The sequence below is a fragment of the Vicugna pacos genome, chromosome 22 (assembly GCF_048564905.1).
Source record: "Vicugna pacos chromosome 22, VicPac4, whole genome shotgun sequence".
NCBI lineage: Eukaryota > Metazoa > Chordata > Mammalia > Artiodactyla > Camelidae > Vicugna > Vicugna pacos.
This window is the reverse complement of record NC_133008.1, coordinates 31,344,198-31,371,094: the sequence shown is the minus strand read 5'-3', so window position 1 is coordinate 31,371,094 and position 26,897 is coordinate 31,344,198. Positions and strand designations below refer to the sequence as shown.

The following is a 26,897-nucleotide window of genomic DNA, read 5'->3' as shown; positions in this document are numbered from 1 at the left end:
CCACCCATGCCTGTGCCTGCCCCTCCCATGTGTCCCTCGCACCCCTGCCGTCACAGCCCAGGCTTCCTTCCTCCCCAAGGACACGTGGCTTCCAGTCACCAAATCTGCCAACATTCTCAGTAAACACGCCCCACTGGTGCTGAGCTAGGGAGACTTACAGCGCCCAGAGTTTCAAAGGGGCTCCCTCATCTCTAAAGAGCCAGGGAGCTGAGCACGGCCTCGGGCTCAGCAAGGTGAGCCCCTGCCCAGCTAAGCAGGGCAGGGCCTCACTTGCCCCTGCGTGGCACCGGGCTCGGCCCTGATGGGGCACCCCCAGCACAGCACACACAGAGGCCCGGCCACCCTCTGGGGACGCTCTGGGCACAGTGGGGTGTGGAGTGGCTCCCCAGCCCCACCCTCTCAACACTGAGAGCCTTGGTCGTGATGGCCGCCAATGCTCCCGGACACCCCTGGGACAGGGCCTCGGGCTCAGAAGACAGCACAAGCCCCGCTGACCCGGAAGCGCAGGCCCACCGGGCAGGACGAGCCCGAGCACCAGGGCCCCTGGTGTGGACAGCCGCATAGCCGGGGCTCCATGGGGTGGCAGATGAGCGAGCAGCTCCCCACCCCGCACCTCCTGCCGAGCCTCGAGGGGGACCGAGCGCGGACCCCGCGCGGCCGCTCACCTAGCAGCTTCTGCAGTGCGGGTGGGGTGGGTGCCAGCAGCAGCTGCTCGGGAGGGTGCCGCTGCACGCTGGGAGGTAGCTGGTAGAACGGGCTGTGAGGTGGCCTGTGTGCATCTGTGGGGGGACAGTGGCGTCATGTTCTGCAGACGGCTGTCCCAGAGGCGGGGGGTCCCGGATTGGGACCCCTCCAGCCTTCTAACCATAAGACTCAATACGGCTCCCGGAGCCCGTGAGCACCAGAGCTGAGCCGCACCCTTTGAGAAGCCAAGACAAGCGCCCTGGTGCCCCCAGTAGTGGCCTCTGAGCGTGCGGGTCACAGCCCCGCCGGGACTGCCCTTGGCTGTGCCAGGGCAGGAAAGGGACGGGAGAGGTGCCCAGGGTCCTGCGCGGCTGCTCACCCTGCGGCGAGGGCGACGCCGCCCGCGACACGGCCTGGGCGTGCAGCAGGTCCAGGGCGCCCTGGGCCTTCTTGGGCTTGCGCTCGGGGTTGGCGGCGCTCATCTTCTTGGGGCGCCCGCGCTTGCGGCCTGCCATCTTCCGGCCCTTCTTGTTCAACTTCTTCTTGCGGGCCTTAGAGGGAGACGGCTTCTTGACAGCAGCCGCCCCGGCCTTCTCCTCCTCAGCGCCCGAGTCCTAGCGGAAGCCAGGTGAGGATGGGCGCCGCCCCGGGCCCTCCCAGGTGGGCGCCCCCCGGGCTGGGGCGAGGGCAGGGGCTCACCACCGGGGTGTCCGCGGGCGCCTTGGTCGGCGTGGTCGTGCTGCTCTTGCTGTCTCGCTGCTGCCGGCGCCTCGCGGCCTCCTGCTCCTCCTGGAAGCAAGCACGGGGCATGTCCCCTGAGTTGTTGGACCCTCCTGCCCTGAGGGCCCGGCTCTGGTCATGCCAACCCTCCACCCTGCCCGCTGCACAGGGAGGGACATCAAGGCCCAGGGAAGCCAGGCCTGGGTGAGCAGACAGTGTGGATCTTGGGTGAGGAAATGAAATAAAGACGGAGACCCTTGGGGTAGGGATGCAGCCTCCCCTCCTCTCAGCGGGTGGTCCCCAAGGCTGTTCTCCGCTGAGGGGCCTCTGCCCACGAGCGCACTTGCTCTCTGATGAAGGTCACTGGGGTCCCACGGTTAAGGGGAAGGAGCACAGTGCAGCCAGCGAGGCCGCCCTGCATCCCAGGTTGGGGTGGCAGTCATCCCATCGAGGTCCAGGCACCCCTGCTTGGCAGGCGGGACACACACACCCAGCGGCTGGCACTGGCCGCTGCCGAGGAGGTCCTTTCAGGCTCATGTGCTTGTCTGAGCCTCCAAAAACAAGGACATTTGGACACATGTCCCATGAGGCTCGGAGAGAAACTGACAAGGGACCGTGAGGCTGCAGGAGGCTAGCTCTGGGGCCAGACACTAGGGGAAGCCAGGCACCGGGCAGCCAGGCACCGGGCGGCCAGACCACAAGGTCGGATTTGGGCCCTGAGGGGGCTGCTCCCCACACCCAAGGCCTGGACTTCGGCACTGGTCCCCCAGTCACATCACCAAGATGCCATCAAAGGCTGTAACTCGCTCAACCTATTTCCCCTGAAACGCTTCCCCAGAAGCGCGGCCCAGCTGACACCGCTGGGAGGGCGCAGCTCCCAGACCCGCGCGTCGGCCGGGTTGGCAGCTCACAGAGTGAGGTCAGGGACAAATATACAAACTTACCCCGAGTTTTGGATTTTTCAGACTAGAAAAATAGTTTTCAAGCTGAAAATGGAAAAAGAAGAGGTCTCAGCTGCGCTCAGGGGAAGGCCCACCCAGACAAGGGCGGCAGCCCAGACCTGCCAACAGCAGGAGCCGCCCCGTGCGTGAGCCGCTGGGCGCGGGTGCAGGCGCGGCTGGCCTCCCGGGATGGAGGGGCGCCCCTGCCCCCCGTGAAGCTGAGGGCGCAAAGGGAGGACACGAGGCCCCGCACCTGCGCTGTGGCCGGCCCCGCCAGGGAGGTGGGCAGAGGCCGGGGAGGCTGGACGTGGACACTCACTATGGTGCGGTCAATGGTGTGCAGGTAGTAGGAGACCGGCTTCCCCGTCCACGACACCGAGCCCTTCAGCGGCGAGAGCTCCACGACGCGCATGATGGTGCCGATGTCTGCGCACAGCGGGCGCAGGTCAGGGTCCCGGGCGGCTTGCCCCCACCCCCAACCCCCGACCCGGGGCACAGGGCCCAGGACCCCGGCAGCAAGCGCACAGAGCGGGATGGCGAGCACCAGGGCACGCCCAGTGCCCAGAGCCCACAGGCACAGCCCCACTCCCGAGTCCCACCACTTCAGCTCAGGCCTGCGGCGCAGCTGCTGCTCATGCCCCGGGGCCCGGGCCAGGTCCGCGGGCGCTGCAGTTCTCAGGACGGGCCCACTCCACACCCTCTGGGGCCTGGGAGGCGCCTGGGGTCCCAGGGCTGGGGGCCCCTTGTCAACCCGCGTCAGACGCTTCATATCGCGCCTGGAAGTAACAAGCGGCACGAGGCACTTACCGCTCAAGTTCCTACTGTTGATTCTGAAGTTCAGAGGTGCAAAGGGCTTCGAAGACACGATTCTGCCACCTGAAACACAGAAGGCGCTCAGGGCCCGCTGCTGGCCAGCAAGCCTGACGCGGCCCACTTCTGGAAGGTGCGAGGAGCAAGCTCAGGAGCAAGAGCCCTGAACACGGACTCGGCGGAGGGGCCGAGGCCGTCCGGATCTGGTGGGAGCACAAACTGCGCCGCCATGTATGTGCCACCCGGCCCCATGCTCCTGCAAGGCCGGCTCGAGGCCACGCAGTCTGCTGGCCCCTCCGCACTTCCGTGTTGTGCAGATGCACCAGACTCAAAGGACGCCGGGGGAACTGGGCCCTGACCCACGTGGACAGACAGACGGACAAAACCTGGCCGGGCTGGGGAGCAGAACAGCCCTGACCAGTCTTCCCAGGCTCTCGCCCCAGGGCCCTGCACGGACATGGCCACGCTCGCAGCGCGGTTCCGGGGCCGCGGCACAGGCTACAGGAGACACGGTCACAGGCACACCGCCACCCGCCGGCCCACGCCTCCCAGAACGAGACACAGAGAGTCAAACGTGAGAGTGAAACGATGGTAAGGTCCCACGTCAAGTGCAGAAGTCAGGGCGCGTCCAGGTGCACACACGCACACACACACTCACGCACAGACACGCAGCCATCAGCGCTGAGGCCACCTGGCGACTATCTGGCTCTGTGATGGTGGTACTTTCAACTCTTGTTTGCTTGAAATGTTTCATAACAAAACTGAGGGACCGACACCCCTCTCATGCAGTGGATGAGGTGAGGATGGCACTGGGGGCCTCCTGGGAGCTGTGGTGACAGGACATGGGGTGGGGGAAGCAGGAAAGACACCTGTCCAGGAGGGGTGCCCCGCCCACGGGGCGCCGTGGGAGCTCAGAGCTGCAGCAGGGGCTGCAGGAGCCGTTCTCATGAGCCCAAGGGTGAAGGGCGCTCTCTGGAGACCTCCCTGCAGGACAAGTGATCACTGTCATCTTGGGTCATGATGGGAGAAGTGTGGGGACACCCCATCTGGGCTGCACCCGCACACCCCCGCCGAGGACTTCCCCGACTCGGGCCTAGGAAGGGGAGCCGCCAATCGCAGAGCCCAGCTGGGCCCACGGCGCGTGGGGCTGCATCTCCAACCTTGCGCTAAGGTCACGGCCCACGGGGCCCAGGAGACCATCCCGTCAGGCAGGGAGAACCCTGAGAAGGACAGGCACCTGAGGCCAGCACTCTAGCGGGGATGGTGACAGCCCAGCCTGGCCCAGAACTGCAGCCTGGCTGTGGGCATCGGGGAGTCCAGGGAAGGAGCCCTAAGGCCACACGCCCGAGCGCCCGAAACCACAGCGTGGGTTTGTTTCTAGGCTCCGGAAACAGAACAGCTCAGACCTTCGCCAGAGTCGTTTAGCACCCTAAATGTCCACTAAGCACATGAGCCACCGGCCCTCCCCACAGGGAGACAATGGAGCAGCAGGACTGGGGCCCATCTGCTCCGAGGACACAGACAAGACGCAGGCTGAGGGCGTGGGATGAGGGAAGAACGTGCACTCCCTCAGGATGGAGGACGCACAGGCTGTGTTCCTGCCGCTGGGGCCCCTGCACTGCTGGTCGGACCACCAATGGCGCTGCCATCGAGCACGGAAACGACACAGCCATGGCCCGAGGGAGACCAACTGGGGGGACAGCCAGCCCTGTCTCCCTTCTGGGGCATGCCAGACCTGCTCCCCTAGTCCACACCAGAGCCCGACACACTGCGGGACCCAGCAGCGGGGGCAGGAATGCAAACTGGGGACCAAGTGAAACCAGTTGGCTCCCACTTATTTAGAAGGTTCTAGACTGGATGGTCTCACCGCTCTGATGCTCCACACGTGTCGACTCCACCAGAGTGGCTAAACTAGACCTCGAGGCAGCCCCACCTCGCACATGCAGCCAGGGATCTAGGGGCCGCCCACCTGAGGTCGGCCCTTCTCAGCTCCACCACGGCGGGGGGAAGCTGGGGACCGGAGGAGGCAGAACCGCCCCCCTCCAATTTCCAAGGAGAAGCGAGCCGGGCGCCGCAGCACTTCTGTCCAGTCCCTTCGTGGACTGTCAAGACGCAAAGACCAGGACGTTCCCCTACGCGAGGCTCTGGCCCAAGGCCGACACAGGAGCTCTCTCCACAAAACCAGTGGTGTGTCCCCAACCTCAGAGCTCGGATGAGTGCAGAGAAACCCCACCGAAGTGTGGAACAGGCTCTCGGGGAAATACCCTGACCCGAGAACCAACACTCGGCTCTCAGGCTTCGCTCCGCAACCTCTCTGCAGCTGTGCTGAGCGGTTTCGGCAGCCATTCTGAGACTCAGACGCAGGACGGGCGCCCTCCCTTCCGGCAGCCCGCCTTTGCCTGGCCTGGGGCAGGACGGAGGGGTGGAGGGGGCAGCAGGGGTGGCCCTGGCTCGGCGGGCCGGGTCCGAACACAGGGAAGGCCCAGCGAAAGCCCAAGGGACCGGCCGGTACAACCCCACGCCCTCGGTGCCTGCAGGTGAGGGTGGCCAAATGAATGGGGACAGTGGTCAAGTCCGAATGTCAGATACACAGTGAATAATCCTCTAGGAGAAGCCAGGATGCCCCTGTTCACAAAAAGCTGCTTGCCGTCTGGGGGGAGTCCAAGTTACCCGGACAGCCTGCAGCTGTACCATGAGTCACCCAAGTCCCTGGGGCTGGCGGCCAGCTCCAGCCTGAGCAGGGGTGCGGGTCAGCGCTAGTCTGCCACACACACTGAGTGGGGAGGCTCCCCCCGCAGCTGGGTGACAACAGGGACAACGGTGGATGGAACCCCCTGCCAGAGGCCTTTCAACTGGATGATGCCAATAAGACCCCAAGGCCGGTGATCAGGGCCACACCTCCGCAGCCCCACGAGGGTGCGGGCCAGGGAGCGCCTTGCGCACGCGGACAGGGCAGAGGGCGGGGTGGGGACTACGTTACCTTCCTTCATGTTTGCAAACCGCTCCTTCAGCTGGTGATCCACCTCAGGACCAAAGGCAAAGTTATTCACAAATATAACACTGCAAAATAATATTCCAGTTGAGTGAAACGAAGGTTCTCTCCACACGTGTGCAGAGCCGACCGCCTCCACCACTAGCTCAGCTCCAGGGCCACGCGGCTCTGCCTGCACCACCTCCGCCCGGCCTGGGACGGGCTCCCCGGCCCCCGGTGGGCTGGCTGCCCAGGGGCCCCACCTGCTCCTCAGACGCCCCTGAGGTCAGAACACAGGCAGCACAAATGCCACCTGGGCCCAGAGCCATGAGGACACCTGGCAGGGAGGCCGCACAGGCTGGTGTGCTTCAAAGTGAACCAGCCACCTGAGGGCCAGAGGGCCCAGAGCAGAGTTCTTCCGGGGGGGGGGGGCCCAATCCTTCCCCGTTTCTCAAATGTCCTCTGGCACCAGATGGCCTGAGGACCTCTGTCTGCGGATGCCCACTGGGCTGGATGGCCAGGGGGCTGCTGTCCGGCACCCGGAGCCTGCGGGGCCCCCCATCTGTCCAGCTGGCTCGTGCCCACAGAGAGGAACTCTCTGGAGGGCAGGACACTAGGAACATCCACGCCACTGGTGCAACTGAAGACCCTAAGCTAAGACAGACCACCCTCTCCAGACCAAAGCTGGGTCGCGACTAACGCTTGGCCGCAGCAGCCGCCCGGCAGACAGGGCTCCTTCCTCGTGTGACTATGAACGAGAGCGGAGGGCTGCCAGCCATGCCACGCTGCTGATTTCCATCTGGGCAAAGGGCAGCTGTGGTGGCCTGAGTGGGCAAGGCCGGACGTGGGCAGCAGCGGGAGAAGCACTGCAGGTGTGAGGGCAGCCCCTCCCCTCCCCACCCGCTCACTCCAGAGGGACTCAGGAGACGGGAAGGGAACCCAGGCCAGAGGCGCCCAGGGCGCCCGGCAGAGCCCGCCCAGGCTGGCAAGCTGGGAAGGCTCCGGCAGGGAGTGGGGCCGGGAAGGCTGGATGCCAGAGTCTCAGGGAGACACGGCGTGGGGAGGGAGTGAGCCAGAAGAGACCCTGCGGCCGCTCTAGCAGGATTCACAGGCCAGGAAACGAGGGAGCTGACCGAGGCCGGCTGAAGCAGAGATGAAGGCCCCTAAGGACAGAGGAGCCGGTCAGAGGTGGGGGGACACACCCTGACAGGAGGCCGGGGGCGGTATCTGAGGGGACGCAGGCAGATGAGGCCCAGGGAGTGGTGTGCTCACGGCCAGACTCGCTCCCCAGCAGAGAGGTCCTGGGGCACTCCGTGCCCAGGTCAGCTCATGGCGGGTACAACGGAGCTCCCAGACCCCATCTGATGGGGACATCGGGGGCTCAGCAGGGTTTTCTCAAGACAAAGCGGACAGCATGCCCGACTCAGATGAGAAATTCTCACAGGAGAGCAAAAAAGGGACATGCTTTCATGAAAGAGGAGTATCTTTTCTACTTGCCCCCAAGAGCCAGGTTAGGGGTGCAGGGTCAGCGTGCAGCAAGCTCGCAGGAGGAGGGAAGGCAAGACTGTGAGGTCGAAGCAGGGCTGGGTGAGACCCTCACCCCAGGGAGAGGGCTGAGAGTGCGTGGCATGCCTCACCCACCCAGAGCCTCACGGAGAGAGGGTAGAGCTCGAGGGCAGAGGGTGTGCCTGGCATGCACAAGGTCCTGGGTTCAGTCCTCCATTAAAATAAACCTAATCACCGGACCCCGTGAACAAAGAAACCCACCACCCTCAACAACAACAAAACCACACGAGAGCCACCGAACAGCAGCTGCACAAGCACCGCAGCCCCGCCCGCCCGCCTTGGCCCCAGGCAGGGGAGGTGACAAGACAGCGGCAGAAAGGAGCCTCAGGGAGGGCAGACCCCTGTCAGGACTGTGAGGACAGCTGTGGGCTCCTGGCAGCCTCTCTCTGTAAGAGGCACGCAGAGGCGGGGAGCCCGGGGTCAGACTGTGCGGCCGCCCACCCTCTGGGGCCCTCCCTGGCTCGCTGTCCCCTACTCTGGGGCCGTGGCCCCTGCCGGGGCGAGGTGACCAGGAGGGAAGCCATGCTGCCTCTGCCCTGCTGGCCAGGCCCCAGAGCCCACACCCCAGCCCCAGCCATACCTCGTGTTGGCGATCCGCTCCCTCCACTCCTCCGAGAGGAAATCGCCTCTCTCCAGCTGAAGGGAGAAAACAGAAACAGCCCATCACTCTCAAGGGCTCGCTGGCCTCTGCGCCCGCCAGCGTCCACCCCGAAGGAGATGGAATGAGCAGAGGCCCCCCGTGGGGAGGACGCGGCTAGACTTCGGTGTGGCCAGGCTCCCAGAAGGGGACGTCGGGGAGAAGCTGAGACCGTGCCCGCAGGGGAACCACACATTTGGAGGGCTCGCTGCCTGGGGCACCGGAGAAGGGGCCGGAGTCCCACCGCATGTCCACACGGGGCCGGCAGAGGGCGCCAGAGGCGGCTGTTCTGGACCTTGGGCTGCACCTCCCGTGGCTGCCGACCTCGCTGCGTTTACCTGAGAGCAGGGCCATCCTCACACCTCCAACACCTGCTCTCAATGCTACTTCTGGGAGCAGACTAATCTCATTTTGCCTCAAGGCCAAAGTCTGTCCAAGAGAACACAAGTCTTATTAACCTAATTGTCCAGAGCTGCAACACTCAGAAAACCAAGAAATCTGGTTGTATAATTCTTCAAAAGAGGCTCTCGTCACACTCCTGGGCATCCACCCGAGACAATTGAAAACAGAGCTCCACAGAGAAACCTCTACCCCACATCCACGGGAGCAAAAGCAGAAACCATCCACGTGTCCATGGACAGATGACAGATAAACACACGTGGTCCCTCCACACGCAGGAGCATCACTCAGCTGAGAAAAGGGGAGAAGCACTGACACTCGCTGCCACGTGGACAGACCCAGCGAGCACGGTGCTCAGTGAGGGAAGGCGACACAGAAGGACGCACAGTGTGTGATCCCATATATATAAAATGTCCAGAACAGGCCAGTCCACAGGGACACAGTCAGACAAGGGTGGGTGGAGGTACATGCTACCAGGTGACTGGGGACGCTTTCTCACGGTGAGAGGTACGGCACTGCCCAGCAGTCCTGGCCCCAGCCTCTCTCAGGATGGGCAGGAGGGCAGACCCTGAGCAGAGAGGGTCCCTCAAGTGCTGCTGTCCCGTGTGGCTGCGCCGGGGGAGCAGCTGCAGGTTCAGCACCCTCCATCACACACGGAGACCCCAGGGTATCCGAGCATGAGGGGCCAAGCTGGCTGTGCTAAAGCACTCAGGTGCCACGGGGGGTCGCCTGCATCCTGGTGGTCGGTCGTGGCTCTCTGGGTCCTCTCCCCGCACACAGCCCAGCCAGGCCCGGGGGCGCTGACCGCCCAGGAGCAGCTGCAGGTGCGCGCAGACAACTGTGCCTGAACAGCTGGCCCCGTCTGGTCCACCCTGCCCTGGACCAGCTGGAGGGCAGCCTCACCCGGAGGGAGGCCATGCCGCCTCCCAGATGGGCACCTCTGTGAGGCCGCCACCTGCTCTGGGCGCTGGGAACCTTCTGGGTGCCAGGCCCGCCACCAGGCACCAACAGCACATGGCTACCCAGGCAGCTCCAGGCAGAAGGGGCACCCTGAGGTGTGACGGACAGACACGCAGGCAGAAGCCACGCGCAGGAGGGGATGGGGACCTGCTGGGAGGAGAGCCCTGGGCGGCAGGGCCGGCGAGGGGGCCCAGGAGGCGGCCCTGGCCCTGGGCTGCTCTTAGGCGCCTGCTGGCCTCACTCCCTCTTCAGCTGTTAAGAAGCGCAGGCAGGACGCCGCCTGCCATTCAGGGCGCCTGGTCAAAGCCAGAGAGCCACGGGAGGGCCTCTCCAGACCCAGGACGTTCAGCAGGGACTGCCATGACACCCTCCTGGGCAGGGCCGCATGGGGAGGCTGCTCCCTGGAAAAGGTCCAGGGGATGCCAGAGCCATGGCTGTTCCTGACACGGCTGCGACCAAGCGCCCTCTGAGCCAAATTCTGCTCCCAGACATCTCGATGGGGCCACGGCAGGGCCAGTGAGCACCCCGAACCACAGGCAGCAAAGAGTGAGAGGCTCCCACGCAGGGAGGTGCCCATCACGCAGAGGCACCGCTGACCGTCACACAGCCCCGCCTCCTGCCCCGGCCGCAGCACTGGCAGCTAGAACCACGCTCCGCGCACAGCGTGGAGGTGCCTGCGGGGCCACCAGGCATCCCTGGGACCGGTGTCAACCCAAGCAAACTTGGATACTATGTGCTTCAACTGTCTAACCCTCTCACCAGAAGCAGAAAGCAGTTTTTAAACTTAAAAAACCTGCGTTTTAGGAGGTCACACCGTCTTAGGAAAACAAACAGCCATCTAGGAGCTCAGGGCCGGGCCAGCAGACACGGAGCCCAGCGGGAAGGCGCCCCTGGGGGCAGGGGCCAGCTGGGCTGCCTGCCCTCCGCCTGAGCGACGAGCCCCAGAGGCCCTCCGACGTGGGAGGGCCCCGGGAGGGCAGGACACGCCCCTCGCTTTCCACTGAGGGGGAGCATCCTGCGAGGACCTCCACCACGGAGAAGGGGAGGGGGGCTGGGCCCGCGCTGTGGCTGTGCGAGTCCGGGTCCAAGGAAAGCAGGGCAGCGGCAGGGGGCACGTCCCCACTTACCCCACCAGGCCAGCGCCACCCTGGAGCCAGAACCGCACAGCGAGAGAAAGGAGGACTACGGACCAGTGTCCCTCCTGGGCACAAGCGCCCTCGGTGACACAGAAACAAACCAGAGGCCCAACAACAAGCAAAAGAACGGCACCCCGGGACTGTGTGGGGGGCCCCGGACATGGAAGGCTGCCTCAGCTTTTGTGCCCATCTCATTAACAGGCCACAGAGAGACTCACACCGGCAACTCGACAGGCGCAGGCAGAAGGGCCGTCAGCAAGACCCAGTCTCTGTCGGACGCAGGGTCCAGCAAGGTAAGAACAGACGGGAACGCCATCAGCCGGAGGCCCACAGCCAGCACCACACCCAGGGCGACGCTCCCAAGGCTTGGCGCTGAGGGCAGGGCAGGCCCAGCCGTGCCCTGTCCCCGCCACCTTCCACCCAGCAGACGCCGGGAGACAGAGCAGGAGGGGCCGGACCCGGAGTGAAGGCGCGAGGCCGTCTCTGCACAGGAATTCCAACACAGCCAACAGCGACAACGAAAATCCTCTGGAACCGGCACAACAGCGACAGCGAGGCCGCCGGCTGACGGCACTGCCGCGCGTGACCACACCAGGGGCCAGCACTCTCCTAGGAACCAGCAGGAAACCAGCAGAACTCGGAATTAAAAAGACAACACCCCTTAAATCAGCACCAAAAACGTGAGACGCTTCAGCTGCCTAACAAGATACGTACCAGACCCGTGTGAGAAAGCTACAGAACTTGGACCAATTAGACCAAAAAGGAACAACTCGACGCCCACACACACAGAGGTGAGCCCAGACCCAGGCCTCACAGCCTCTGCGAGCGCGAACTCCAAGTGGGCCACAGGTCTGGAGACCAAGCCCCAGACCTCAGAGCTCCGGTGACATGCTGCAGACCTGACCTCCAAACACAGCCCACGAAGGGAGAAGCAGGCGCCCCTAAGGGCCTGGCGCCCCCCTTCCCTGCCCTCCGGCTGCCAGCCCGAGGCCGTGGTCACTCTGCTAACCCAAGCCGAGCACCACAAGGGCCTGGGGGCTGCGGCAGGAGCAGGGCGGGGCCTCGGGCCTGGGCTCCATGAGGGGGACCCGCCACCTGCGGTGCTCAGGAGGGGCCCAAGGCTGACAGCTGCACAGCAGCCAGGCGTCCATGGCAATGGAAACCCCTGAAGAGACGGATGGAGCCTTGAGCACAGACGCACGCTGCAGACACACAGCAAGGGTGTGGACGCAGACGCCCTGGGCAGGAGGGGCCAGGAGGGGCCAGGAGCCAGACCCGAGGAGCCTCTGTGATGAGAGGCCTGGCAGAGTGACCGAGAGTTGGGGGCAGAGAGACAGCGGCACCAAGAGAGCTGGAGACTTGTCTGCTGGGCCACACGCGGCTGGGGGGAATGCCACCCCACCGACCCGCTCTGCCCACCCAGCAGCGGCTGCCCCCAAAGACTCAGGGCTCCCAAGGCCTCATCGAGTACCCAGGGGCCACCTCTGTTCTCTGAGCCCGTAGTGCAGGAGGAGCTGGACCGCGGCCAAAGGGGCCCCCGAGAAAGGAGGCAGAGGGTGGCTGGAGTGTGGAAAGAGGTGGGGGAGGGAGGCGGCGGCCAGGCGCGAGGCCGGGCGGTCAGGGCGGGGGGCCGCAGTTAGCGCGGGGGCATGAGCCATGGCACTCACTGTGTATTCTGCATGCTTTTTTCCATACCATTTCATCCACTTCCTGAACTCGCGGTCCATGGTCTGCAAGGGAACCAGAGGCCTGTAAGGAATCCGGGCGGCAGGAGGCAGGGCGCCTGTGGCTCCCCGTGTCCCCCTCCCCCAGCCCCAGGGAAGCAGAGGCTCTAAATACGTTTCCGTGGGGATGTGGCCTCTCAGGTGCCCCCACTCCCCTGACCTGCTGACCCCCGGCAGGCGCTGGCCCAACAGGGACGCCAGCGTAGCCTTCTCTAGGGCAGTGAGGGGAGGCAGCTGGACAGCCTGAGACACACAGTGGGCGACCCCCCCGGAGCCCTGCCCCACCGTCCCTCCCCTCGATGGCCCCCCGCCCCGCCCCTGCTCACAGAGAACCCAGGAGCCCAGGCTGGAAAGGAAGGAGCCGCAGCCCACCCGGGGCCCAGGACCTCTCACCTCCGCGTACTTGGCTGGGATGTCTGCTTTCTCGACACCATAGTGATGTTTGCAGTTGGTGGCCGCGGCGACCTGCAGCACGACCTGGCCCACTCCTTCGGGGGGGGGGGAAGCGTCAGACACCGAGGAAGGGCCACACCTGAGCAGCAGGTGGGGGGCCACAAGGTCGCCAGGCAGAGGCACTCAGCAAAGGTACTAGAGGTCACAAAACATATTCAAACGCCCCAGGCTGCAGGCTGAGCCCCCCAAGGCACGGCCGTCTGTGTTCCAGTTCATCATCCACAGACAGCACCCCCTGGCCCCTCAACCAGAATCCATCCTTGGTCCACAGCCCTAAGTGGCACGAACTTCCCAGACAGACACGGCTCCACGAGAATGAGCAGCACCTCTAGAAGGCCCATCCAGCACACAGCAGCCTGGCTGCCTCGACAAAGCCCACCAACCTCAGAGCGTCCTCACTGAGTCTGAAGCAGGATGGGAGCGCTAGGGAGACATGGGCAGAGTCTGCTCCATCTTCACGTCAAAAGGAAGCTTTCTAAATGGTCTTTCCTTGAACTCAGGTCACTGGCATTTCAACTGAAGTATGAGGAGCACCTCAATCTCCCGTCTTGAATAGAATGTACTACCACACGGGGTCAACACAGAAGCCGTGAAGTCCCTCCCCAGGGACAGAAGGGAAGGTGTTGCTCGCTGGGCCTGGGGAGGCTGGCACTTTTCAGAAATCACAAGCCTTCTGACACGTACAGAAGTTTTACGGCCTTTTAGAAAAATGACTTTTGAACTACATGCATTCTTATGAAAACACGAATTACACATTTTAAAAAATTAAAGAGCCATCTTCGTCCCCATTTCAGAGCCCGAGACCATGCCTGACTGAGAGGGGACTTCGGCTTTGTAAGCACAAGGTTCTCATGTGGAAAACAAGGTCCCACGGGGGTGGCAGAGACACCCCAGAGGGCTGTGCCTGGGGCTCCTGATGGAGCATCAGTGACATGACAGACAGTACCCCATCGGCCCTGCACCTCCATGCACCCCACTGGGAATCAGTCACGACATGGCGCCTCAGGTGCACACCCACCAAGCCCCGCCCCCAGGAAGCGCCACGCAGGTGCAGGAGGGCAGCTCACAAGCCAAAGGAGGTGGGGGTGCTGCTCAGGGCTGGTGAGTGCCAGCAAGACTGGAGGGGGCTGGTCCATAGTGGTCCCCAGAGCAAGCCCCAGACCCAGGAGGGAGTGTGGCAACAAGGTGGGGCCAGGCCTGGGTGGCTCAGTGAGGGTGGCAGGCTCTGTGAACATGTAGCCCGCAGGCCCTCTCCCAGGGCTGAGAGAGAGACGGGGCAGGCTCTGGGCTCTGGGCAGGTGGGCAATTTGGGGCTTGCTGGGTGAGGCACAGGCAGTACCGGCACAGGACTGCCCAGGGCCGGGCCCCCCCGGCCCCACCACAGTCCCCACCGCGGTCCCCACCGCGCCCTCACCGCTGCCCAGGTCCACGAACAGGTCATCCTCGGTCATCTTGATCTCGTCGATCATCTGGGCGACCAGGTCGAAGGAGGTCTCTCCGTACACCTCCGGGGAGAACGGCTCGTAGTTGTTCAGCTTCTCGGGGTCAGTGACCGAGTGGTTGTAGACCTGCTGCAGGATGTGCCGCAGGAGCCCGGTGGACGGCCGCGTGTTCAGTTTCATGGGTTGTGTGGTCCCCTTCCACTGCGGCGGCAGCAGGGGCACCGTGACAGTCTGCCCCCCACCCAGCCGCCGGCCACACGCAGCCACGTGTGCGTGTGTATGTGGGCACAGGAACCTGCGTGCCCGCGTAAGGGGTGGGGGCCCAGGATGCGTGAGTTCTCTGGACAGTTTCCCAGCCGGCCTGTCCTGGCACGCGCACCCGGCCAGGTGAGGCCAGGGAAGCCTGTCAGCCCCACGCTCAGAGTGCCCATGGGGCTGGGTGAAGGACAGAAGCCCCAGGAAAGCTCCTTGTCGCCCACCTGCCCACGCACTGTGGCCCACAGGACGCTGGGGGCAACTTTGGGAGGAAACCAGGTCTACCTGGTCCCGACTGCCCGTGTCACAGCAGAGCAATTCCCTGACCCTCGCCACTCCCAGGTGGTCAGGGGGTGGGAGGCGGGGCTAAACCGCCCAGATGACAAGACATGGGCTGAGAGGAGGAGACGGGCCTGGAGGTCAGGGAAGGCCACCTACCAGCTGGTGGATGCTGTCGATGGCCCGGTTATACTTGTCACAGAGCCTCTGCATGCTTTCGAAGCTGAAAAGGCAAGGAAAGGCGGTGGTCACCGTCGAGCTCAGAACAAGCCAGCAGGCCTCTCGGGGGACAGCAAGGACGGGCCGTGGGCAGAGGTCCCGGGGGCACCATGGGCCCTGGGAGCATCTGGGAGGGGGCGGCTCCCAGTCCATGCCTGCCTCATCAGCGGTGTGCCCTGCCGGCCTCGGGTGAGGACAGATCAAGGCCGGGGAGCCGCCAGGGCGCGCGCCCCCACCACCCGGGTCGCCCAGGTGTCTGTGAATGACACTCCCGCACCCTGGCCCCCAGTGCTCAATCTGCAAACGCAAGGATGGACTCCGAGCCAGACTGAGGTCTCGGACTGCGTCTCCCCTGCAGTCCTCGGGGAGAAAGCCCCGCACCGTCTCTCGACCAAATTGTTTCCTTCCCTCCCGGTTTTACACCTCCTTCAGCCTGATGGTCGGAGCCCCCAAAAGCCTCCAACCGCACCCAGAAGAGACTTCTTCCCGGAAGGAGGAGCCTGCCCCCAGGCTATCCCCACACCTGGTCCCGGCACAAGGGCTGGCCCTGCTGTCTTGGGTCACCCGCTCTGAGCAGGACCCTGAGGCCCCTCGGGTCCCTCAAGTGGACGCCATCAGGGTGCCCCTCCCAGCCCCACAACCTTCCGGCCCTTCGTCGACCAACTGACCTGGAGGGAAGAACTTCCAACGCCCTGCCAGCACCTTGTAGCAGAAGCACCCTTAAAACGCCGGCTGCGCTAGGCCAGGAATAGGGCGCCCCCCCCAGCTGTCAGACGTGAGCCACAGGGACCACTCGAGCCCCATTCAGGGGCCCTAACCCCAGGGGAGGAGGGCCCTGGGTGCGGGTCAGTGGCCACGGGTGTGCCCAGCGGCCCGAGCCTATGCAGCCACCTGTGCGGCTGCTCCCAGGTCTGACCGCTCCGGACGAGGAGCGAGCACAGGGCCCTTCTTTTTACAGCAGCAGGTGCTAGTCTTCGAACGGGGTGGAGGTGGGCAGTGAAGGGAAGAGGACGGGGGCTGACCGAGGCCGGGAGCCTGCCGAGGGCCCCACAGGCAGGAGCACGGAAGGCTGGCAAGAAGAACTCCAGGCACGCATTCCAGACGCACCCTCGCCCTCCCCCCCACAGGACTCTCCACAGAGAACCCGGACGTGCCTGCAGGAGACTGTGAGGAGCAGCCCAGCCAAGCGGGCCCAGGCCAGGGCTGGGCAGGGCCCGCAGCGCCAGCAGCCACCTGCTGTGGAGACAGCGGCTGCAGGGACAGCGGCTCCGAACTTGGGGTAGTTTCGCACATTCCAGCCCCAGTTTCCGCCCCTTCCAGTTATGTCCTCACTCTGACAGCCGCTGCCAATATTTGATAAACATTTCCGACCAAAATAACTCCACGCAGGCTGCAGCCAAATCGAAAAGGAAGTTTCCCACCCGCCTGCGCCGTTGAGGAAGATCTAATCATAGGCTGCGTCCCCCCAGGGGAAGCAGCTCAGACTGCTTGCCTTTTGGTGTCGTAGTCGATTAAAACGTAATTCTCCATGGCGAGCTTGAGATCCGGGATTTCCTCACAGACCCACCTGGAACACAAAGGCGAGCATCGTTAGTGCTCTCTGTTACCACCCTCAGCACCGTTCTTAAACACTGTTCACTCCCCAGACACAGAAACAAAACATCCTCGTTATTCGGCTCAAAACGTGAAGGAGGGAAGGGAGGCATTGCTTCAAGACAACCGCTGTCTTGCTTACGGTGCTGTTGGCATGACTCACACAAGCTTTACGTTGCTTCAAGTTCAAACAACGTTGGCTGTTGGGAGCTAAACAGACTTACATGTTCCCGGTCTAGGAAACCAATCAGCTCAAATCAGAGAGTTTGAAAAGCAATGTTATCCATCAGAAATGAAAGGGAACTGCTATTTGAAGAATGAACTAACGCCAAGACAAACAATGGGGTTACTTCAACAAATGCTGCAAGGAAGAAAAAGAGATGGAGGGGGAACCCGCAGACTGCAAGACAGAAAAATACACCCACCCGTCCCAAGGTGTGACCCTGCTCAGACCCTGACACGATCTAGAGAAGAATCGCGAACAGGAGTCGTCACACAGCTCTCGCGGGGATAAAAGGAGAATAAGGGGCGTCATGAAAAGCGGCCTGTCAGTAAATGCGACAACTTAGGAGAAATGGACAAACTCCCTGGAGACACAAATCGCCAAAGCTGACACCAGAAGAAGCAGAGTATCTGAACAGCCCCACGCCTGTGACAGAGCTCGGCCTCGCGAATGCCTTCCACAGAGCAGCTCCAAGCCCAGACGGCTTCACTGCTGAACTCCACCAGTCACTGGAGAATCACACTGGCCCCTCGCGGTTTTGTGAGGCCAGCGTCCCCGACACCAAAGCCAGAGAAGGGCAAAGCCTTGTAAAGTGCAAGTCACCACAGGCAAGGAGATCTACAGACAGTATCCCCCACGAACACAGGCACAAACCCCTTAGAAGTATCAACAAACTAAAGTCAGCGAGACGCCTTGTTCACGTGGGTTTACCCCAGCAGTGACAAGTTGCCTGACATTCTAAAGCGAGTCACGGCAATTCGCCTCATTAAGAGACAAAGGAGAGAAAACTCACACGATCTTCTCAACGGAGACCCAGGACGCCCAGGACAAGATGCAGCTCCTATCCGTGACACACACTCAGGACCCCGGAGACCGGAGGAGGGGCGACGCGGCGGGCTGCTGCGGGCAGTCTCTGCTGCGCCTGCTGCCGCCTCCGGCTCTCCGGAGACGGGGGCCTTAGGAAGGAGGCGGCGATGCTCCCCGGCCCGCCGGAGTTCCCGTGTCCCTGGCAGTCCCCTCATCCCAGGCCCCTCCAAACATGCATGCGGGCCAGAGCCACCGGTGGGCCGGCACTCCCACCTCCCTTGTGGTCTGGCTCCTCCCCCTGTGAGGCCCGGCCCAGCCTCCACGTGTTGCCCGCCTCCCGGGTCCCTGAGTCTCTCCACCTCAGCCTTCAGAGCCAGCACCTTCACTGCCAGCCAGCGCGTCTCACGGTGACTTCTCTGCTCAGCACACACTTTCTGCCAGGAGCCCGCACCCGGAAAACAGAGGCCCCACAGCCCACACCAAACTGGCGGTATGAGCCCAGGCCCCCAAGGCGGGGACGGGTGGGGATGGGTGGGGACCGCAGACATCTGCCATAGGCCCTGGCCAGCACCACACGGCAGGAAAAAAGAACGGACGGCAGAGAGGCTGGGAAGGAGGACGCAAAACTGTCTCTGTGCGCAGACACGAACACCAACCCCCCCAAGGAATTCAGAGAAGTTACCAGAACTCGTGTGAATTCTGGTCACGTGAAGCAAGGTCACAGGACCCAAGGTCAACTGTATTTATAAATACCAGCAACAAAGAACTTAAAAAAACAAAAATTTCATATGCTACTTAAAATAACGCTGAAGTACACACACTCGGGGATAATTCTAGTGAAAGAGGTGCCAGACTTCTACGCTGAAAACCGTCAGACACTGCTGAGAAAAATGAAAGGCCACGTACGGAAGCCCGTGCACGCAGGAGGTGCGGCCAGGCGCCGCTGCACCTCCTTCTCAAGCTGGGCGGCGCGAGGAGCCCACCGGCGGCCCAGCGCACTCTCCTGGAGAAGCACCAAGCTGGTTCTCAGAGTGACGCACGAAGGCAGAGAACCTAGAACTGCTAAAACAATCTCTAAAAATACCAGCACTACTGCGAGGCCCACACCACCTGCAAGACGGACTGTGAGTCTGCAGGGAGCGAGACAGTGCGGCGCTGGCAGACAGGCAGCACGCACACCACCGGCACAGGACAGGAGCCCAGAGACAGGCAGTTCTAACACCTGACTTTTGACCAAAGCACCAAGGCAATGGGATGGGGAAAGGAATGTCTTTTACAAGTGAGGCTGGAACAACTGAATCTTGACCCCACAAACACAAGCCCATATCAGACGCAGACCAAGATTAATTCACCATTGATCTTAAACCTGGACGTAAAAGCTAAAACCACAAAGCTTCTCAAAGAAACAAGAGAGTAACCCGTGACTCCTGCAGGCAGAGGTTTCCTGGACGTGACCCAGGCTGCGAACCGTCAAAGGGTGAACCGACGGCTGAAGAACCTGTGCTCATCAGGCTGCCGTCAAGCCAAGGCCGTGGTCAGCGGCGCCCTGCAGAGCGCGCCCCCTTCACCCTGCACTCACCGCCAGAGTGTGCTGGGAACCCCGACCACTCAGGACGAAGACACACGAGCCCATCTCACAAACCAGCACAAACTCTTCTCCAGGGCAAGAAACCGCAGCTCTCTGCAGGGGGCCGACTCTTGGGCTGGGACACGGGAAACTCAAGACGACTCTGGAGCTTCCAGAAAGTGAGGATGTGCTCAGAACCGGCAGGGCCAAGTCCAAGGGACTCAGGACAGACCGCCAGCACAAGAACCACCCGAGCAGCAGAACAGACCATACGGGAGGGGGTTACAGCCCACAGAAGCGGGTGAATGCCTCGGAGGCGGCGAGAGCTCCTCCTCACAGAGGAGCTCCAATCAGTAAGTGGGGGAGAAGGAGGGGGACGGAGAATCACCCCAGGAACTGGTTCTCACAGGTAAGACCCACCTCTGGACGCTAAAATCAGTGGCAAAGGTCTGAGGAGAAATAGGACATCTGCACGGCCTCCAAGCATTCCCCCCGAGATTTTTATTTGTTAAAAAGGGGGAAACAGTGTCTCTGACACTGGAGAAGCCTGAGAGACACCAGCTTCACCAGGTGACACATGTTACCGCCTCGGTTGGGCTGCGCCGAGAGCACGCACCAGGAAGCATGCTTTCTTGTCAAACTTCTGCACCCTTCCCTACCATCTGGAAGCAGACCATGGACATGACGTTTCCTCCGTAAGTGTTTACAATAAAAAGGATGGCCTTTCCTTTCTTTCTTTTTTTTTTACCATAACTATGACACCTGCATCACACCAAGGGAAAACAAGGTCAGAATGGCAGGGGATGTCCCCAAACCCACACTGGGCACCCACGGAGAACCCACAGCTAACGCCACCTCAACGGCGAAAGACTGAATCTTTCCCCCTGAGACGAGGGACAGGCGAGAATGCCAGCTTCCGTCACGTCGCTGCAAAACTATCTGGACAGTCCCAGCCTAATCAGTCAGAAATTCAAGAAAAAGAAAGGAAATCCCAAAGTCTAGAAAGGAAGAAGTCAGGCTGTCCCCACTTACGGGACATAATTATTTACACAGAAAGTCCCAGGAAATCTACAAAACTACTGATGAACTAAGCACAAGGTCACGGCTAACATGAAAAAATCAACTGTGTTTTCACTGACAAGCAGCAGGCAAAGAGAACATAGTATTTAACACTCAATCCCACTTACAGTAGCACCAAAAGCACCAATGAGTTAGGAATAAATTTAAGAAAAGGTTGTCCCAGATGCTCCACACTGCAACCCAGAGCACTGCTGGGAGAAACGTGGAAAGGTCTAAGTCAGTAGAAAGATATACTATGTTCATGGATTGGAAGACTCAATACTGACAGCAAATCTCCCCAAAATGACCTATGGATTCAATGCAATTTCTAACAAAATTGTGCAAAAATCAACAAGCCAATTCTAAAATTTACTGGAAATGCAAAGAAAGTGGAATAACCAAGACAATACTTAAAAAGCAGAATGAAGATGGAGGACTTACTCTGCCTGATTCCAAAGCTTACCGTGAGGCTGTGGTAACCAAGGTTTTGTACTGTCCAAAGGACAGAGCCACGGGTCAGGAGCACAGAAATACACCAACTCATCCAGTGTCCACTGATTTTTCACAAAGGTGACAAAGAAATTCCACAGAGAAAGGACAGTTTCATCAACAAATGGTGCTGAAACTACGGGACATCCTTATGCAAAACAATAAACTTCAGCCCATGCTCTGCACCACATGCAAACGTTCACTGGAAATGGATGAAGACGTAAATGTAAAATCTAAACTATAAAAAGTCCAAAAAACACAGGAGGAAACCTTTGCAACCTTGTGTTAAGTGAACATTTCTTAGTAGGCGAAAAAAACACAAAGTATAAGAGAAGAGTTGATAAAATGAACTTTTATCAAAACTTAAGACGGCTGCTCTTTAAAAGACAGTGTTAAGAACGTGAAGAGACAAGCCACAGACCAGAAGAAAATGTTTGCAAAACACATACTGGGTAAAGGATGAGCCAGAATGATAAAGAATCCTCAAAATTCTATAATTAAAAAACAACCACATTTTAAAAACAGGCAAAAGAAGTTGAATGTCATTAGTCATTAAGAAAACTCGCATTAACACCACAACGACACTGCCACACGACTCAAATCAGACCAGCAGAAGCCAGCCGGCCACGTAACCTGCTGCCACGTCACCTGACACCATGTCACTGGTGGGTGGCAGAGCTGGGCTCTTGGGAGCTGCTGCCTGCGGGCAAAATGGGGCGGCCCCTCAGAAGACACCTTGTCAGCTTCTCTTCAAGCACAACCCACAATCCCAGTCCTGGGTCTTTACCCACGAGAAAGGAAGACGCGTCCACACAAAAACCTCTGCGGGGACATTTACACAGCGTTTTCTGTGATTGCCAAAACTCGAAAACCACCCACACACATCCGTCACCCGATGAACAGACAAACCCCCGGGGCCCATTCTGCAGCGGCGCCAGCCTCAGGAGTACAGGGGGAAACCATTCACACAAACGGAGACTCTCAAAACCACGTGCTGAGTGTGAGCACACGACGACTCCGTGCTTGTCAATTCCAGGCAACGCACCGTAATCCAGCAACCCGCGGCGGCAGAGGGGAAGTCGGGCTGCCTGGGACAGGCGTGTGGGAGAGTGGCCGACAGGGGGCTGGCACTGGCTCCCCTCTGCTTGCAGGTAGGTGGGCCCCCTACACGCCCAGGCCAGCCAGACCGTGCACACGTTCCGCATGTGGAGTTTCCTGCCCTTCACCGCACGTCACCTGTGTCGTGGTGACACTAACGTGGAAGAGGGGCGTGGGCGGAGGTGCAGGTGAAGCAGGAGCAGCTGAGGGTCTGCGTGACGGGCACACGGGCTCATTACACCCCATCTGCTCTGTGTGCACTGGAAATTGTCCAGCATCAGGAGTAAAGCAGAAGGAGAACAGAACCACCATCTCTGTCAATGACGGAGCGCGTCTGCGGGCACGGAGGGGAGGACCGGCTGCCTGGAGACTCCAGGGGAAGGCCCGGCTGGGCAGGCCCACCGCGCGCACTGCAGGGGAAGACGGGGTGAGAGCCCCGCTGGCGGCTCAGAGGCCCGCCTCGCCACGTGCCCCGCCTCCTCACCCGCTGCCTTCTTAGAAACAAACAAACTGTGCCAGCCCTAACCCTACCCCACCAGCCGACCGGTTTATGGACTTACACTGTGGAAAGAGAAAAGTGGACCCCAATTCTCCACGCCACCCCTGGACAGGCCCACCCTGCGAGGTCTACATAAATCACTTCACTTGGTCTTCAACACAATCCTGCAAGGAGGCCCGGCCCCACAGAAAGCAAAGCAAACAGGCTCGGGGAGGTTGAGGGCGCCCAGCTACGAGGCACCGCCAGCCCAACCACCGCAGGTTCACACAGTTACAAGGGCATGTGGTCCAGATGGCGGCTACCCGGTCAAGGATTTCAGGGAACAATGCAGCGAGGTGCCAGGGCCAGGATCATGCACATGGAACACACGAGGCCAGGAGCGGTCACAGAACGTGGGCAGACCCTCAGGTCCGGGCCGGGGAGAGAGCCCACTAGAAACGTGGCAGGTGGCCTTCCTCCTGGCTCCCGCCCAAGGTCAGCCTCCTGGGCTCCCACACGCCTCTCCGCACACCATGGGACAGGCTCGCAGAGCAGCCCAAATCCAACAATCACACCAAATCCAATGGGAGGAGAATAAAGCAAGGTGATGAGGGAAGAGGGGAGGGTCCCTTGAGAACCTGGCTGCTCAGGGTTTCCACCCCCTCCCTGCAAAGCCAGCTCACTAAGTACCAGGACCTGTCCAGAGCCACAGTTGTGGAGGATGACTCCTCTGACCACATGGTTAGCCGTGTCCCAGTCTCCTCGAGAACACTGATGAGGACCAGGACAGAGGAGTGGGGAGAGCCTGGCGCCTCCCCTCCCCAGGCCCCGCCCTCCCCAGGCCCACCTCACAGGTGCCACACTCACCGAATGGTCTCGATGATTTCGTGAGCAGCGTCGTGGTGTTTGTCCTGAAAGACAATGGGACAGGGTTTAGAGCTGTCCCTCCACCCTCTGGTGATGGTGGCGACTGGAGGAAGTGGGTGCTGCAGCCTGGGCCCTTCCTGTCTCACCTCCCAAGCCCCCGCCTGGGCAGGGCCTACCGAGAGCCCACACTCCGGCACTGGGGTGCTGTCCTGGGCCCCGGCCACATGGCCCATGCTGCCTTGGGAGCGCCTGTTCCTGCAGCGCACTGCCACCCAGCAGGTAGCAAAGAAGGGGCTGGGATGCAGTCTAACCCTTCCCTCCCCAGCCCGCACCCCTGTGCCTCCGTACCCCCTGCCCTCCTGGGCTACCAAACCTCTCCAAGCCTCGGTTCCCCATCTGTGAAGGGGAAACACCAGTCATGCAGCCCCCAGGAGAGCGCATGTGGAGGTCCCCCCGCCCCAGCACAAGGTGGCTCTCGCCACCACTGCCCCCCCACCCCATGCCCGCGGCATGGTCTCGGCAGCCAGCTAACCCGACACCGCCCAGAAACCACGTTAAGACACACCACGCAGACCTTCTCTAACCTGAGACCATGACTGTGCCTTCCGCAATGTGGGGTGGAGGGTCCCATCAGTGAGAGGAGGGGGCCGCGAAGAGGATGGGCTGGAGCCTCAAGTGAGCCGTGCAAGCCAGAGCTGCCAGCCCTGCCCTGTGACAGCGGGCACACCTCTGAACCCAGGCCACCACTTTCAGGACTTCACAAGGGAGGACAGCAACACGGGCAGAGCTCCCCGGGGGCCAGGGAGAGGGTGCCCGGCAGGGTCCCAGGACAGAGCCCACAGCCCAGCACCCCTCAGCAGGGTCAAACAACTCCACAAACACCTTCTGTGCCCTAAGCCTTGTATCTGTCACAGCAGTTCTACTGAGATACAATTCACATAGACTGGAGCCCGTGTCCCTCTTTCAAGGTGTATAATTCAGTGGGTTTTAGTCCGTTCAAAGCCATGTAACCATCACTCTGTCTAATTCCAGAATACTCCATCACCCCAGAAGGAAGCCCCGTCCCCATCAGAAGGCGTGCCCGACCCGTCTCCAGCCCCGACAGCACTGATCCACTCTCTGCCTCTGTGGATGTGGCTGTTCTGGACATTTCATGTAAATGCAATTATAGTATGTGACCTTTTGCCCAAAATCTTATTTTTTAAGGCGAAGAAAACCCCAACCTCCTACTATTCTTAATAACATCCTCCAACTTACTGAGGACCAAGCAGTAACTATTAATTGAACCTGATACTTAGACAAGGCAGGGGCAAGAGATGGAGCGTGTGTGGTCCAGCACGCAGATCAGCAGATCAGTGGTTCCCGACCCACAGCATCAGCACCACTGCGGACACCAAAACCGCGTGGGAAGAACCACTGACAGGAACAGTCAGCCCCAACACCTCACAGCAAATGGCAAAAGACCGCAGGGACAGCTGGGTCGGGAAAATGGCTTGGCAGTTCCTTGAAGGTTAGACAGAGTCACCATATGAGACAGCAGTGCCTCCCCGGGCATCATCCAAGAAAAATGAGAACATGTGGCCACACAAACCATCCTCTGAGAGCAGCCCTGACACCCATTACCCCGTGGACGGACCCTGAGAGCACGGTGCTCAGGGAGAGAAGCAGACACAGAAGGACACGCAGCGTGTGAGTCCATGGACGTGAGGCGTCCAGAACAGGCCAGTCCCCAGACCCAGGGAGGGGGCTCCCGGTTGTCAGGGGCTGGGGGATGGAGACGGGCGACTGCTGATGGGATGGGGTTTCCTCTTGCGGTGAGGGAATGTTCTAACACTGGCAGTCGTGATAACTGCATTCAGTGAACATACTACAAGCCAGAGAATTGCACAATTTAAGAGGACACGTCGTATAGCATGGGAATTGTACCTCAAAAAGGCTATTAATCGACAATGAAATCTACAGCAGTAAATGTCCCATCATCACAAGCACCCCCACCCTGGGAGGCACACACTGAGTGCACAAGACACGCACGTGACTGTTACTGGTCAGCAACGCACAGCGAGTCCAGATACACAGTCTGGGTAGGGTTCACTCGGCTCCCGCACCCACCAGCCCAGCAAGAGCAGAGAAGACACTGAGCTGTGCTGCAAAGTCCACTGAAGACAAACTCTCACAGCAAAAGAGAGGCCACACAACCAAACAAATGCAGAGCAAACACACAAGCAGAAGACACCGGGGGCCGGAGAGGGGCTTCTCCAGCGAGCACCCGCGACGCTCGCACCAGAGCCGGGGCTGAGAGCACAGCTGCAGGAGCAGCCCGGCTCCCTCCGCCACCCCCGCGGCCCTCCCTGAAAGGCCAGGCTTCGTGTTGCCAGCTCTGACCCGCGAGAGACAAACCCGGCTGGTGGCGGGACAGAGCCAGACCTGCGCTGCAGGGAAATGTCAACACAGGGAAGAAGTGTGAGGATGCCACCAGGTGGAAGTCCAGCTGGAGGAAGAAGACAGGACAGAGACAGGCGAGCTGCTGCAGGGCATGGTGGGCCCACGGCACAAACATGGTCCTGTGCGGCCCCCCACACTGCGCTGTGGGCCCCAATGACTAGGTCCGAGGAGGGAGGCTCCATGAGGGAGGGGGTGGACAGTGGCCCCCGGCCACCCAGGACGAGGGGCACCTGACAGGCATTGCCCTGTGCCCAGGTCCACAGGCCACAGGAGCCAGCCTGCAGCAGAACCGGGCCGGGCAGCCGTCCCTTCAGAAGAAGGGCACTTGTGTCCACACAGGACAGGAGAGCTGCTGGATGGCTCCAGGGTTGACAAGAAAATTGCAGCTGCTGGAAAAACCTAGCCCCCCTGCAACAGTGCAAGCTGCCCAGACCCCAGGGGGCCGCCTCCAGCACCAAGCGCCAGGCGTGGGGGTCCGAACAGAGGGGTGCCGGGACAGGGGCACGATGACCAAGAGTTCACCAGCACAGCTTTCCCTGCCCTCATCAAACAAAGTGCCTTACTGCCACAGACCCGTCCAGCCTGAGGCCAAGGCCGGGGCCGGGGCGGGAGGAGCACCGGCAGGCGTGCAGGAGGGCGTGCCAAGCGTTCCACCAGCACCAAGGTCTGGAGAGCCGCGCGCTGCGCGCTCCTCCTGTCCTCCCCTCCAGCAGGGGCGCGCCATCGGCACACCAGCTCACCCGGGGCCACCCACCCCAGCACAAAGGCACAGGAAGGCCTCTGCAGGGGCCTCAAGATCCCCCGACCCAGCCCCTCCACACGCGGGACATTGCTCAGCCATGACCAGGAGAGCAGCCCTGACACCCGCTCCCACGTGGACGGCCCCTAAGAGCATGAGCTCAGGGAGAGAAGCAGACACAGGAGGACACACAGTGTGTGAGTCCATGGATGTGAAATGTCCAGAACAGGCCAGTCCCCAGACACAGGGAGGGGGCTCCTGGCTGTCACGGCTGGGGGAGGGGCTGGGGTGACTGCTGATGGGGATGTGGTTCCTTTGGGGGTGATGGAATGTTCTGGA

At 61.3% G+C, this 26,897-nt stretch overlaps 1 protein-coding gene across 4 annotated transcripts in view; it reads right to left on the bottom strand.

The window, feature by feature from the left end:
• DOT1L (DOT1 like histone lysine methyltransferase) overlaps positions 1-26,897 on the bottom strand; it is a 73,426-nt gene that overhangs the window by 17,336 nt on the left and 29,193 nt on the right. For 3 of the 4 annotated variants that reach the window (XM_072948044.1, XM_072948043.1, XM_072948046.1), the window contains exons 2-15: positions 23,378-23,421; positions 16,689-16,763; positions 15,137-15,200; positions 14,416-14,644; positions 12,942-13,036; positions 12,492-12,554; positions 8,273-8,328; positions 6,136-6,215; positions 3,153-3,221; positions 2,665-2,771; positions 2,349-2,390; positions 1,384-1,473; positions 1,064-1,298; positions 666-779 (exon numbers count right to left, since the gene is read on the bottom strand). In XM_072948044.1, the coding sequence (XP_072804145.1) occupies positions 666-779; positions 1,064-1,298; positions 1,384-1,473; positions 2,349-2,390; positions 2,665-2,771; positions 3,153-3,221; positions 6,136-6,215; positions 8,273-8,328; positions 12,492-12,554; positions 12,942-13,036; positions 14,416-14,644; positions 15,137-15,200; positions 16,689-16,726 (1,282 nt within the window). In that variant the 5' untranslated portion in view covers positions 16,727-16,763; positions 23,378-23,421. The remainder of the gene's footprint in view (positions 1-665; positions 780-1,063; positions 1,299-1,383; positions 1,474-2,348; positions 2,391-2,664; positions 2,772-3,152; positions 3,222-6,135; positions 6,216-8,272; positions 8,329-12,491; positions 12,555-12,941; positions 13,037-14,415; positions 14,645-15,136; positions 15,201-16,688; positions 16,764-23,377; positions 23,422-26,897) is intronic. The other variant, XM_072948045.1, reaches the window with a different exon arrangement.